The 12,676-nt window shown below is 40.8% G+C and overlaps 1 protein-coding gene across 6 annotated transcripts in view; it reads right to left on the reverse strand.

Moving 5' to 3' along the window:
- ARID2 (AT-rich interaction domain 2) overlaps positions 1-12,676 on the reverse strand; it is a 105,474-nt gene that overhangs the window by 20,468 nt on the left and 72,330 nt on the right. For 3 of the 6 annotated variants that reach the window (XM_083463233.1, XM_083463234.1, XM_083463235.1), the window contains 9 exons: positions 10,768-10,834; positions 10,434-10,684; positions 9,284-9,380; positions 8,990-9,199; positions 7,541-7,693; positions 7,027-7,099; positions 5,806-5,940; positions 4,715-4,911; positions 404-3,171 (listed from right to left, as the gene is read on the reverse strand). In XM_083463233.1, the coding sequence (XP_083319359.1) occupies positions 404-3,171; positions 4,715-4,911; positions 5,806-5,940; positions 7,027-7,099; positions 7,541-7,693; positions 8,990-9,199; positions 9,284-9,380; positions 10,434-10,684; positions 10,768-10,834 (3,951 nt within the window). Of the gene's footprint in view, positions 1-403; positions 3,277-4,714; positions 4,912-5,805; positions 5,941-7,026; positions 7,100-7,540; positions 7,694-8,989; positions 9,200-9,283; positions 9,381-10,433; positions 10,685-10,767; positions 10,835-12,676 lie in introns of all 6 variants that reach the window. The other 3 variants (XM_083463230.1, XM_083463231.1, XM_083463232.1) reach the window with 1 other exon arrangement.

Raw genomic sequence — 12,676 nt, forward strand, 5'->3', positions numbered from 1 at the left:
ACACAGCCTTGAATGCGACATATGCAGGAACAAAATCACGTTAAAACTGTAAAATGCAAGGAAACATCACTCAGTTTTCAGAAGAGAACCCACAATAAAATAAGTGAATACAAAAGGTTTGCCTGTGCATAATCAAATTATATCCTGATAGACTGCAGATCATTTCAGTGAATTTAAGCTGTACTATACTCCCATTGCTTAAACAATAACAGCGAGTGATACCACATCAGTATATGAATGTACAAAACAGTTTTCTTAACATTTCCAAGCTAGTGTACGAAATAATGCAAAAGTGGAATTTGTACATCTCTACACACACACCACACACACACACCACACATAGACAGAGAGAGAGAGAGAGTTGGGTAGCTAAAATAAGTAAAAGCGAAGGCTCTGGACCTACCTGTGTGACCATACTTTGCATGTATGGTACTGGATGTTGCTGTTGCTGTTGCTGCTTTTGCTGAGCAGCACTTTCTATTGCTACTTTTGCTACAGTACTTGGATCTGCTCCAGCTGGCACAGCAACCATAGTTGCACTGCAGCCAGCCTTGTTAGGGTCACTGATTGTAACAATTCTAACTCCTACTTTATTTGGGATTCCTGGAACATTTTCCCTATCGTTATCCTCTGCTGGCCTCTTTACAGTTTTGCATTCTGCTGTGCCATTAGTCGACCGAACTTCAGATGACAGGGTAGCCAGGGGCCCACGAGGTCCTGAGTGTGGAACTGCTATGATTTGATGCCCCTGTATAACAGAGGCCGTTGACTGTGGCGAAACTACTACACTTGGGCGTTGCTGAGGCACATCTGAATTCAAACTTGAAGCTAGAGGTCCATTAGGTACATCAGCAATGGTACCACTAAGTTGCTGGGTTAACAGTTTTGAAGCCTCTTGTGTACTGCTTACAGCAGACGTAGTACCCAAACCTAATACAGGTCCGTTGGAAAATCTTTCCCCTTGATCACCTTTGGCAGCATCTTGTTGTGTGGCATCCATATTCCCTTGTTCTACTGGAGAAATCTCACCATTTCCTACATGATTGGAAGTTTTGTGATTTGGAATGTTTTTGCTTAAATGGGAACCATCGCCTTTTTCAAAGTCACAGATTCCATTAACGAGGGGTTTCCTCAAATCACTTTTAATTTCCTGCGTTTCTGGTTGCTCAGAGTTCTGCTTTCCAAGAGCTCCATTTTCACCCAAGTCTAACGACGGTCCATTACTGACCTGCGAGAACTGATTGGCCTCATTCTGAGTTTTCCCTGAGTTAGCTGGAGGTAGACTGGAGTCATGTTTTCTTCCGTTTAGAAGACTTCCCGCTTGTGTTTCGTTTTCCTTTGCATCGCCGTTGCTGGTGTTTGCAGCTCCTCTTCGGCAAGAAGGGTTCTCCATGACCTCAATTTTACGCTCGTGAATATGTAAACCTGTTGCCTCCTTTGCTTCTTCTTCCTTTTGGCAAATGATTTTGTCTCCTTTGAACGGGGGAGCAGCAGCAGAACATGACGATTGTCCGGCTAGAGGTGCCTGGGTAGGTGGAAGCGTTTGCACCTGCAGCCCAACTCCTGCCTGAGTGCCACTCACCGCAATTCCAGCTGGAGCAATGATCGCATTTCCCTGACTCACAGTTGCCGTAGCAAAACTAGTATTTGGCACAACTGTTATGGTGACCTGATTGCCAGAAGTCCCTTGGAAAATGGTTGCTGGACTATTTGAGATCAACTGGCCTGGCAATATTTGTAAATTAGAAATGGGAACTGTTTGGACTGTTCCTTGGGGCTGGATTGCACTCTGCACCAACTGAACGTTTTGCTGTCCAACTAGGAGTGGCTGAGCCGAAGACTGCCCTTGAACTCCAAAACTTGGTGTTTGGTTATTTGCCATCTGATAAACCACTTGAGGGCTGGGAGCTCTTGCGTTGTTTGGAGGAGGAATCTGCGGCGCTGGGAGAATTAGCTTGCCCCCGGGTGTCGACGGGCCTCGCTTAGGAAGCAACAGCTGTTTTATCAGGCTTGACTCACTAGGAGGAGGCTGGCCCACTGCTGGGTTATTTTGCTGCGACTGAACTTGCATCTGTACCTGCTGTTGCTGCTGGACTTGTATCTGTGGCTGGGACGGTGCTGGTGAATGCTGCTGCTGCTGCTGCTGCCTCTTCACAGAAAGCATCTGGCTGACCGTGGGAGGGGGTCCTTGCGTTTGCGGGGTGAGCGGTGGAGAGGATATTACGGTAGGGACTTGATTATTTGAAATTGGTCCAGGTGACGGGGAGGAAGCTGGCGTTAGGTTTGGCTGCCCACCCAACTGGACAGCTTGGCCAGTGGGTATTGAAGCGGGATTGGTAAGAACAATTTGGTGAATGGCTGGTGCGTACGTTGGACCTTGCTGAGCTGGCTGGCTTACGATCACGACACTTTGCTGAGGTGGCGGAGGCTGCTGTTGCTGCGACGGCTGCATGGGCTGCTGTACCACTGTTGCGGGAACGTGCTGAGAAGGGAGGGGCTTTGGTGCAATGTTCTGAAACCCTACTCTAGATGTCGGTGGATTTTGGACGCCAGCGATCGTGACCACCTGTCCAGCAGCAACTTGGAAATTCTGAACTGTAGTAGCAGTAACTATATTGGAAGATGAAGTTGTGACATACTGCTGAGGGGCTATGATGACCGTGTCTTGTTGCTGGTTACCAGCTGTGGACTGCTGAGATGATGTTTGTACTGGCTGTGATGATGTGGTAATGAGCTGTTGACTCTGGGAAACAGCTGATGTGCATGCTGGTATGTTCTGTACTCTGCCAAATATATGGCCCTGAGGTACAGCTTGTTGAATTACCGTAACAGGAGTGCCTGAGGGTATTTGTCCCGGTACCACCGCGTGCAAAGGGGACTGCTGAATTACAGGTTGATGAAGCAAAGTCTGAGAGCTGACAACAGTAACGGAGGGCTGTGGCCCTGCAATGCTAGGATTCTGATTGGAAGGTTGTGCGCCACCACCTACAGCGATAGTAACAGGAACTGCAGACTGGGGAACGGTGCTCTGTATGACTGTGGCCTTGACTACTTCACAAGAAATTGGAGCTTTATTCTGTATGACCGTCATGGGAGCATTTTGTTGTTGCTGACTGTGAACTGAAGGGTTCTGTAGTATCCTGGAGCCAGTCTGTACCACTGTAGGTGCACCTTGAATAGGAAAAGACATTTGTGTTGCAGTTAGAGTTGAAGACTGATTGTTAATAGAGGTCCTCGGAAAATAGTTTCCAACACTTGGCGGTCCATGTGGGAGTCCTGTAGACCAAATAAAGCGGGGGAGGCCATTAGTGGGAACCTTGAGATTATAGCAAGCAATATTTCAAAGTAGAAGTATTATTAGTTAACTTAATCACACATGGTTTTTTAATTAGCTTTGGAGTTAGCTCTAACCACAGACTTTGTACATACCAGACAGAGGTTCAAGTATCTATCACTGTACTTGGTGTCCATGTATGTCCCTTCCTCTCCTTACAACTCCAAGGGCCAACAATGGTGTGGAATGCCCTCGCAAGGAGATAAAGAACTACAGAACTTTTAGAAGACATCTGAAGGCAGCCATGTATCAGTAAGTTTATAATGTTTGACTTTTCATGTTTTTATATATGTTGGAAGCAGCCCAGAGTGCCTGAAGCAATCCAGTCAGACGGGTGGGGTATAAATAATAAAATTGTTGTTGTTGTTATGGTTCACCCCAGCTGAATGCCCAATTTGCCAGGTACACATGACCTGCTTTTGGATAACATCAGTGTGCTACAAAATGCAGGCTTACGATTTAAGTTGTTAAATAATAATTTGCATTATCTACATCAACTAACATGGAAACCAGCTGAAGTAATCTCCTCTACCCCCCAGAAAAATGGTTTCCAAAGCATTGTAGCATTGTCTCCAGGATTGTGTATATGTATATCTGCATACCGTATTTTTCCGTGTATAAGACTAGGTTTTTTCCCTTTAAAATGTCAAAAATTAGGGGGCATCTTATACATGGATACATCTCCCCTCATTTTCTTAAATCTGAGTCCCCAAAAATAGGGGGCGTCTTATAGACAGAAAAATACGGTGATTTCACACACCAGCCCACCATGCAGTACACTTACAACATGTATACCTTGCTTTTGAAAAAAATCACAATTCCATGGCAGCTTAGTGAGCACATGGCTCTGGAACACAGGCTCCCCCTTAGCCTCCATGTAGAAAGTCAGGTACTGCCCTGCACATCAGCAGGAATGTCTCACCCATATGATCTGCATGCCTTCTCTTTGTAGTGGAAGGATCATATGGCAGGCTATACATAATCAACTGCATCAGACTAGATGCAGAAAAGAGGCAGAATGCACGTGAGCGTAACCTTAGTTCCCATGCCACACTGGGTATATATGTCTCTACGGGTAGCAGCATGTATAGTGGCCAGACCTGCCTTCCCAACACGGGTGTCACTCCTGTTTAGCTGCATGGGGCGGTGGAGAAGTTGGGGCTGCGTGGGTTCACTGATGGACAAGGTATACTGGCATTATGCTCCTGCTGCTGCCCCTGCATGACTCGCAACTTTGCCACCTAGGGAAGCACAATCCCAAAACATGCGCGACTCTTGGTCAACATACGACATAATACTGCAGTACTTGAACCAGCCCAACATTTTATGCTCTGAATCAGTTCAAAACTAAACATAAAATATTCACAGCGTATAAATTACCTGCTGGTGAAGGAGAAGGAGCTACATCAGGAACAGAATCAACCCGAAGGACAGGGGTTGTCGAAGGTTGTTGCTGATAGTACATCTGAATAGGGAGAGGTATAGCCCTCCTTTTCACTCCTAACACATGAATATGTGCCTGCCCATTGTTATTTGTATCCTCTATTCTCTTCACTGAGTGATTGGGAAAGACAGTTCTGCCAAACACAAGCAAGCAAACAAACACATTATTGGTAGCAGTGATATACTAATTAATTTTGCTAGCTTTTTTCAATGATCTTCTGAGCATAAAATCTAGCTTTGTATGCAAGTATATTTTCTAAGTATTGTGGTAAACTATGTCAGAAAAACCATTCCTCAAGGCAATTGATGGACATTTCAGTTTCCTGCCAAACGTGAGGGTTCTGAATTAGCGATTATATCAGTGCTTCCCAACCAAGCCTGCTGTAAGCAATGATCAGTTCATGTTTCAGCACCAAGGAAGTGTGGGCATTGGCAATGGAATTGGTATGGAGAACAGAACACAGCAGTGGAGCACTTGGGAAGAAGAATGGATCAGAGGGAGACAGAAAACGAGTGCTGGAAGAAAAGTAGTACTGAATTTCATCCAGTTATTTCTAAAACAGGGAACAGCACAGGAAGGAAACTGTGCCTTCTAAGCCTGAGAAAATTTCAAAAAGGCAATGGAGTACATATGGGCCATGGCAATTATTGCTATTTAAGGGCGGGGTGGAAATCTAAGGCAAGAAAGAAAAAGTACTATAAAATGTTCTAGATTTCTTCAGCACAGTATGCTGCTTGCATCCCACAGCTACTTTTTTATAGATCAGCAGGTTCAAAGGAAGTCTCCCAGACTCTTGGCTCCAAGTTTTAGGTTTGGGTTTCAAAAGATAGCTAAGATAAAATGAAAAACCCACACGGAATGTTTGAAAATAGCAAAAACAATGGTTATACAAACAACTACCACCTTTAAGAATACAAGATGGTCATATCCATAACACACTTTCTCCTTAAATTTGCAAATCAATACAAACTGCAGAACACCGCACATCCCCAGGCTGCGATTTATTCTGTGAATAAGTTAAACTTACCGAAGACATTTATAAAATCCAGTTGATGTTAGGATTCCACCGCGAGCTAGTTTGCTGCACGTGGAGAGGTATTCAGAGTACATTTCAGCTCGGGAGATTGAACAATCTGGATTGACCTCAAAATGGGCATTCAACCTAAGGAAACGATTTGGGAGAGAGAAACAAACTATATAAGCACATATGCAAAAACTAACTGGCTTACTGTTCTGCAACCATGTTTTCCAAACTTTTTAAGAAGCACTTCCTACATCTACATTTCTGACACAGAGCCTCTGTGCACTGCATAAGGTTCTGGATGCAACTCCAGTTCCATGGGGCACTGGCTGGCCTTTGGATGTCTTCCACTGCCCTGCAAAATAAAGTCTCTTCATGGCTTTGATATTACTTTGGAATGCCTGTACAGGCAGCCAGGTGTGAAGCACCTGTACAGATGGCAATACAGTATGTCTGTACAGTATGGCACCTCTTGAGAAAGACTATACAGTTGCTTAGTCCTACAGTATGATAATGAATTTTATAGGATGGTGCTATGGTGGCCTAATGTAAAGGCTAATATATTTTGTTTCTTCAACAAAAATTATCACACTAAGCTGTGATTCCTTGATATAAACATTTCTGAACTACACACACACACACACATACACACACACACAGAGAGAGAGAGAGAGAGAGAGAGAGAGAGAAACATAGTGCTTATCTATGAAAATGTGCAAATCTATGAAAACATTCAAGCACGGGATGTAACAAGAAAGAAAGAAAGAAAGAAAGAAAGAAAGAAAGAAAGAAAGAAAGAAAGAAAGAAAGGAAGGAAGGAAGGAAGGAAGGAAGGAAGGAAGGAAGGAAGGAAGGAAGGAAGGGAAGGAAGAAAGGAAGGGAAGGAAGAAAGGAAAGAGCAGAACATACAACAGCCATCTTAATACAAGAGTAAAAATCAAGCCTCTTGCTGTGAAGATATAATTAAATGCTTTATGCTCTTATCTGAAAACCAAGACACTTAAAATAGAAAGGAATATTGTATCGTTCAGCCTTTCTTGTAAAGGCTGTGCACTACTACACAGCCAATGTTCAAATTAGCTGATTAATATTTCTTCAAAACAACATCAGAATATTTTTATTTCTAAAATATACATCAACCTTTAAAATGAAAATATTTTAAATTTAAACATTCTCCTATGGTTGGCTTTCTCTCCTAGCATTAAAATCCTTGAATTATGTACTCACCACTGGCATGCAAATTTTTCACTGTCAATTTCTACTATTCCTGGTGGTGGAGCAACATGTGGTGCTCTTGATGCTATGGAACAGAAATAATAGTCAGGGTCAAGGATTTAAACCACCTCACCACCCTTTTCATTTGTTTAGTTTCCACCCCTTACTATTTCTCAAACGTACATTTTGGACCTATTTTCCTGAGAGCAACTCTGCCTGAAGGTAGTGGAACTTGCATTTATTTGGTGTCCAACGCCATCAGTGCTGAATGCAAGCCAGGGTCCCAAAGGAACACTCTAAGGCTCCCAATTGTTCCTTTGCAGCCATGGCTTTATCTAGCCCATACCTGACGTCTGATGAATTAGCAGATGGGTGTAGCTAGCTCAAAGTGGCCTGGTGTGCCCAACTGGGAGGCCTGGCTAGCCTAATTAGGTCCACGGGCTGGAGGATCCCCATCTATGCAGTATAAGGTGAACACTATACAATATAATTTATATAAAATTTGTTTAGCAACAGTAATACTAACCTGGGGTAGTATGTGATGGAACCTGCTCCACTTGCTGCTGCCTGATATCGGAGAGTAGATGGCTCGTACTCTGATGTTCGACAAGTTTTACTGCCCCGAGTGCATCTGATCCAAACATCTGGATGTCCATTGAGACCAGACACACTAATGTATCTGAATCATTAATATTAATCATATTAATATTAACACAATAGAAACTGAAGGACAATTCATTTATTACGTTTTCTCTATTCAACTGATGAAAATGAAAATAGCTTTATAAGTTCGGTATATGCATTTTTCTTGGCCTGGTATTTATTATTGCATTTAACTCATAATTTTATATACTACTTGACTGTAAAAAAAAATCACAAAGGAGGTATTATACTGAAATCATAATTGAAGAATCCAGATATCTGCTTTTGTCATTTAGTATAATCTTGGGTGGGGGACGGACAGATTCAGTTATTTGAAAATGTTCTAGGAAGACCATGTTTCTTATGAATGTGTCAACTTGGTAATAAAGTGTAGAATCAGACATAGAATTCAGTACTTAGTATGGACTCTTGAGAATCTAAGGTATTAAAAGAAACCATATTCTAATGCAGGGGTCAGCAAACTTTCTCAGCAAGGGGCCGGTCCAATGTCCCTCAGACCTTGTGGGGGGCTGGACTATATTTTGGGGGGGAAATAGGAATGAATTCCTATGCCCCACAAATAACCCAGAGATGCATTTTAAATAAAAGCACACATTCTAATCATGTAAAAACACGCTGATTCCCGGACCGTCCACGGGCTGGATTTAGAAGGCGATTGGGCCGGATCCGGCCCCCGGGCCTTAGTTTGCCTACCCATGTTCTAATGGACAAAAATGGAAAGTATCAAAAGAGCCTCCAGATCACAAGATAGTCATTTGGTGTCCTCCAAGGCTACTTATCCTTCACTGGTGGTTTTTAGTCATGCTACCTGCATATTAATCTGCTACCTTCCATAGTTTACTATTAACTTTTCTTGACTTTGTATCACTCCTTGCATCCACCCTCTTTCTGTAAATACTCAACTACTGAGATCAGAACAAAGCATGCAAACTAAGCAAGTTTACGCAGCTTACTTATTGGCATAATTTATTTTGTACAGTTTTGTGCAACCTTCCTGCACTGCAACAGCTTTACTTTTATGTAGCACTTTTAATTTTCAAAAGTCCTTTACAATTATTGTTTGTGTTGGTTTGGGGGGGGGGGATGTATGACTCCAACTTTACAAATGGGTAACAGTGCCTGCGAAATAGGAATTGGCTAAGATCACAGCCCAATAAGTTTATGGCACAATGGGAACTTGAACCAATGCCTTTACAATCCAAATCAAACTCTCTACCCACTGAACTGTATTAACTGTTGTTTACTTAATGAGAAACATGTCTGGGAGCCTATAGCTAATGATATTGATAATTTTAAAAAATTGCTCACTTACCTATGCTTTTGTCAACTTTTGCTATCTTAGTACAAGCCACTTCACCCATTTCAGTGAGCATATAGAGCACTTCCAAAGCTGATATGACAAGTAACACATCAGGCAAAGTGAGATGACAGATGATTTCTTTGTAGGATTCTTGATCTACATATTCACAAATTAAGACACCATTGTCCTCAGCTTTACAAAGATTAGCCAAGATTTCCATGCCTGAAACAAAAACAAATATTTTAGAACCAAACATCTTTATCCTCAATTATCCAGACTAGAAGTAATAACCACATAACAGCTTACCCCTCATTTTTAAGAATCTATCTCTTGCCATTAAGCATTTTGTAACAGTATGAAACATTAGATGAGTTGTTTTGAAATCAACAGGGTCCAATAGAAGCTGAAAAAGAAAGAAAGCACTTTTACCTGAGTGATGTACTTATAATGGAGAATAATATTTACAATCACTGAAATGATTAGAAAGATGTCAAATTCAATACTGAAAACATTTTCAAATGGATGCTATATCATTTCCACTACTGTGGATAAGTAAATTCTGTTCTTCATTAACTTTCACTGTTTTTATTACCACTAAATTCAGTCTCTTGTATGAAATTTTGAAAGCAATAGGAAGTAACAGTCCAAATCCATTCATTTCTACTAAAAATTCTCTCTGAGTTCAATGAAAATTATTGCCAAGTAAATGTGCAGAGGATTGCAGCCTAAGGTTACAGTTCTATCTGTTCTTATCTGGCACTATGCCCCAGTGAAAACAAAAGGATTTATTTTTGAGTAAGCATGTATAGGATTGTTTTGTAAGGCTTTGTTTGCACTACTTTATGGCTTGTTTAGATTATATTGGAAGGCCAGCCAATAGCTTTAAACATATCAGGAAAAATAAGCATTAAATGTACAGGACATTTCCAGAATTTGAAGAAATTAGGGCCCTTTTGAATACACCACAAAGGAAGTATAAAACAGCCACTTTTATTGTATTAAGAATGCACTGGGCGCAAGCTAGGAGAACAGTAGCCAATCTTCAGTGTTAAATGTAAAAGTATTATTGACAATTTGTGGATTTTGATTTTAGTGATGGGTTACATTTTGGGTGAGGGTATGGCATCTAATTATTTAATCTCATCCCAGACAAAGAACAGGGATACTAGTTTGAAACAAAAACAAACAACCCATATCTTTACATCCAAATGAGGCATTCCATGATTACAAGTACATGCTATGAAGAACACAGGGATACAATTTCAGTGGACTAAAAATATCCGCAAAAACTTGCTGTTCTTGAAAATATTTGAAGAGATAATAAGAAACAACAAGAAAGAGTCTGGAAGATCTCCAGTCCCCTTTTATATGAGAATCCTTAATGTTTAAACTCAATCCAGCCTTGGGATTCAAGCCATTTAACTCATCAAGAGCATATTTTGAATTTGTTTCTTACCTCTGCGGCAATGTTTCCTAATGTGTCAAGCCCCAACTGTCTTAGAGAAATAAAATGACTGTGAGCAGAGAGTAATAAGAAACGAAGACAGGTACGATTAGCTGCCAACAGCTTTACATTTCCCTCCTCAAAGGAAAGATTTCGTAAAATCACTGCAATCTGGAGAACCCGTTGTCCTTCAATATCGTTAATGCCCAACTTGCGTGGTGGATGAAATAAAGACTCCCATATCCAGTCTTCTGGTGTAGCATCTATAAAAGACAACACATTCACTTGAACAGTTTCTGCTCTAGATACCCCAGATATAACCCAATGCTCATTTGACGTAACTCACCTTGAGATTTGTTTCTGTCTGAAATGAGGTCACGTACTTCATTATCTTCAACAATATCCCTCCAAAACTGAACAAAAACAAACAAACATTGATTTATTTTTTTATTGCAAAGTTTCCTTTAACAAGGTAGCAGTCTGAAAACCCCATTGTGATGCGGGGGGAATGAGACTGATTACAATATCAGTATGTGTATCTGATTACAATATGTGTATTTGAAGAAGTGTGCGTGCACACGAAAGCTCATACCAAAAACAAACTTAGTTGGTTTCTAAGGTGCTACTGGACTATACATACATACATATATATATATATATATATATATATATATATATGCAGGTTTTGGTGTCCTCGGGTGTCTTCCCGTGTAAAAGTTGGGGTGTCTAGGCGACGTTTCGACGAGGTCTCACTCGTCATCTTCAGGCTGGTGCTTTCGGCTTCTTGTTACTGGAACAGAGCGGGATCTCAGTGTTTGAGTTCCTATAAATACTGTAGAGGGGTGTGGTGTATTGCCTCAAAAGTATTTTGAGTATTTATAGGAACTCAAACACTGAGATCCCGCTCTGTTCCAGTAACAAGAAGCCGAAAGCACCAGCCTGAAGATGACGAGTGAGACCTCGTCGAAACGTCGCCTAGACACCCCAACTTTTACACGGGAAGACACCCGAGGACACCAAAACCTGCATTCCTGTACCCGTGAAAATCTACGAAAACAAATATATATATATATATATATATTCTACAGTAACTTAGTTATCAAGCAAAAATCATGATAAAATTACAGTGCAGGATTGTACACTCCTGACCCAAAAGTACTATTTTGCCTTCACCATTTAGCTGCATAGCTACAGATGTGCAGTGACAGAATTATGCACTTCAAAACTTATCCAAGTTGTGCCTTTCTTTAACGAACAAATACCTTCCATTTTTTTTAGGTTGGGTGTTTGCATCTTTTTATTTAATGTGCTCAATTTATTTTCTTTCAATCTGGGATAAACTGCGAACCTATAGATAGTCTTGGACTATGATTCCATATTACTTCAATCACCCTTGATTATTGGCTATGCTTGCTGGGGCTGGTGGAAGTTGAAGTCCCAATAACAACTAGAAGGACATTTGCTCCCCAGTCTTGATGGCCAATACTACAGTATCATTTTAAATCAAAGCAACCACTGACGCAAAATAATTTCATGTTTAAAAGTAAAAGACATCAGCATGAATAACAAAACTCTAAGCCATCTGCCACCTTTTGTTATATGCTTATTTTTAATCCTATCAGTCTCTTGTTCTTCTATCTCTAAATGAAACTCGTATGTAGTGTCACTGTAAATATCATGGCAAGAAAGTGGAGTTAATTCACACTTGGTTGGGAGAGCAAGCATAAAAAGAACACCTTAAACACTATTCCACTATCGGGGGGGGGGGGGAATCAAAGAAGAAAATAAAATGTAACACTATATAACAATTTATGCAAACATGATCTCTTTATCAATTATTGAATGTACAGTAATAGAAATGACACGTCTAAAATCCACTTAATGCACGCCTTCATTAAAACATGAAACAATGAATCATTTAAGTAGGGTGCACTATACTACTAAACATTAAAAAAGGAAAAAAATAGAATTTCCAAAATATAGCTAATTTTAGAATCAGTGTTACTAAACGGCATTCCTGAGTAATTCTTTTTAAAACTGTGCTATCATACTAGATACACTGTAACAATTATAAATAGATTTTGGAAAACATCCAAGCTTCCTATTAAAAAAATCCTCACAACATAACTGAAGCTCCTATTACTGCTATCACTAAACAATGAGACATTCCTGGACTATCTTTCCTCGGGACACAAATATTCAACGGATGTAACAGGTCAAACACATATAATTTGGTAGGTTTCTATATGCACCCC

This window comes from Podarcis liolepis (genome assembly GCF_965112155.1).
Source record: "Podarcis liolepis genome assembly, chromosome: 10".
Taxonomy (NCBI): Eukaryota; Metazoa; Chordata; class Lepidosauria; order Squamata; family Lacertidae; genus Podarcis; species Podarcis liolepis.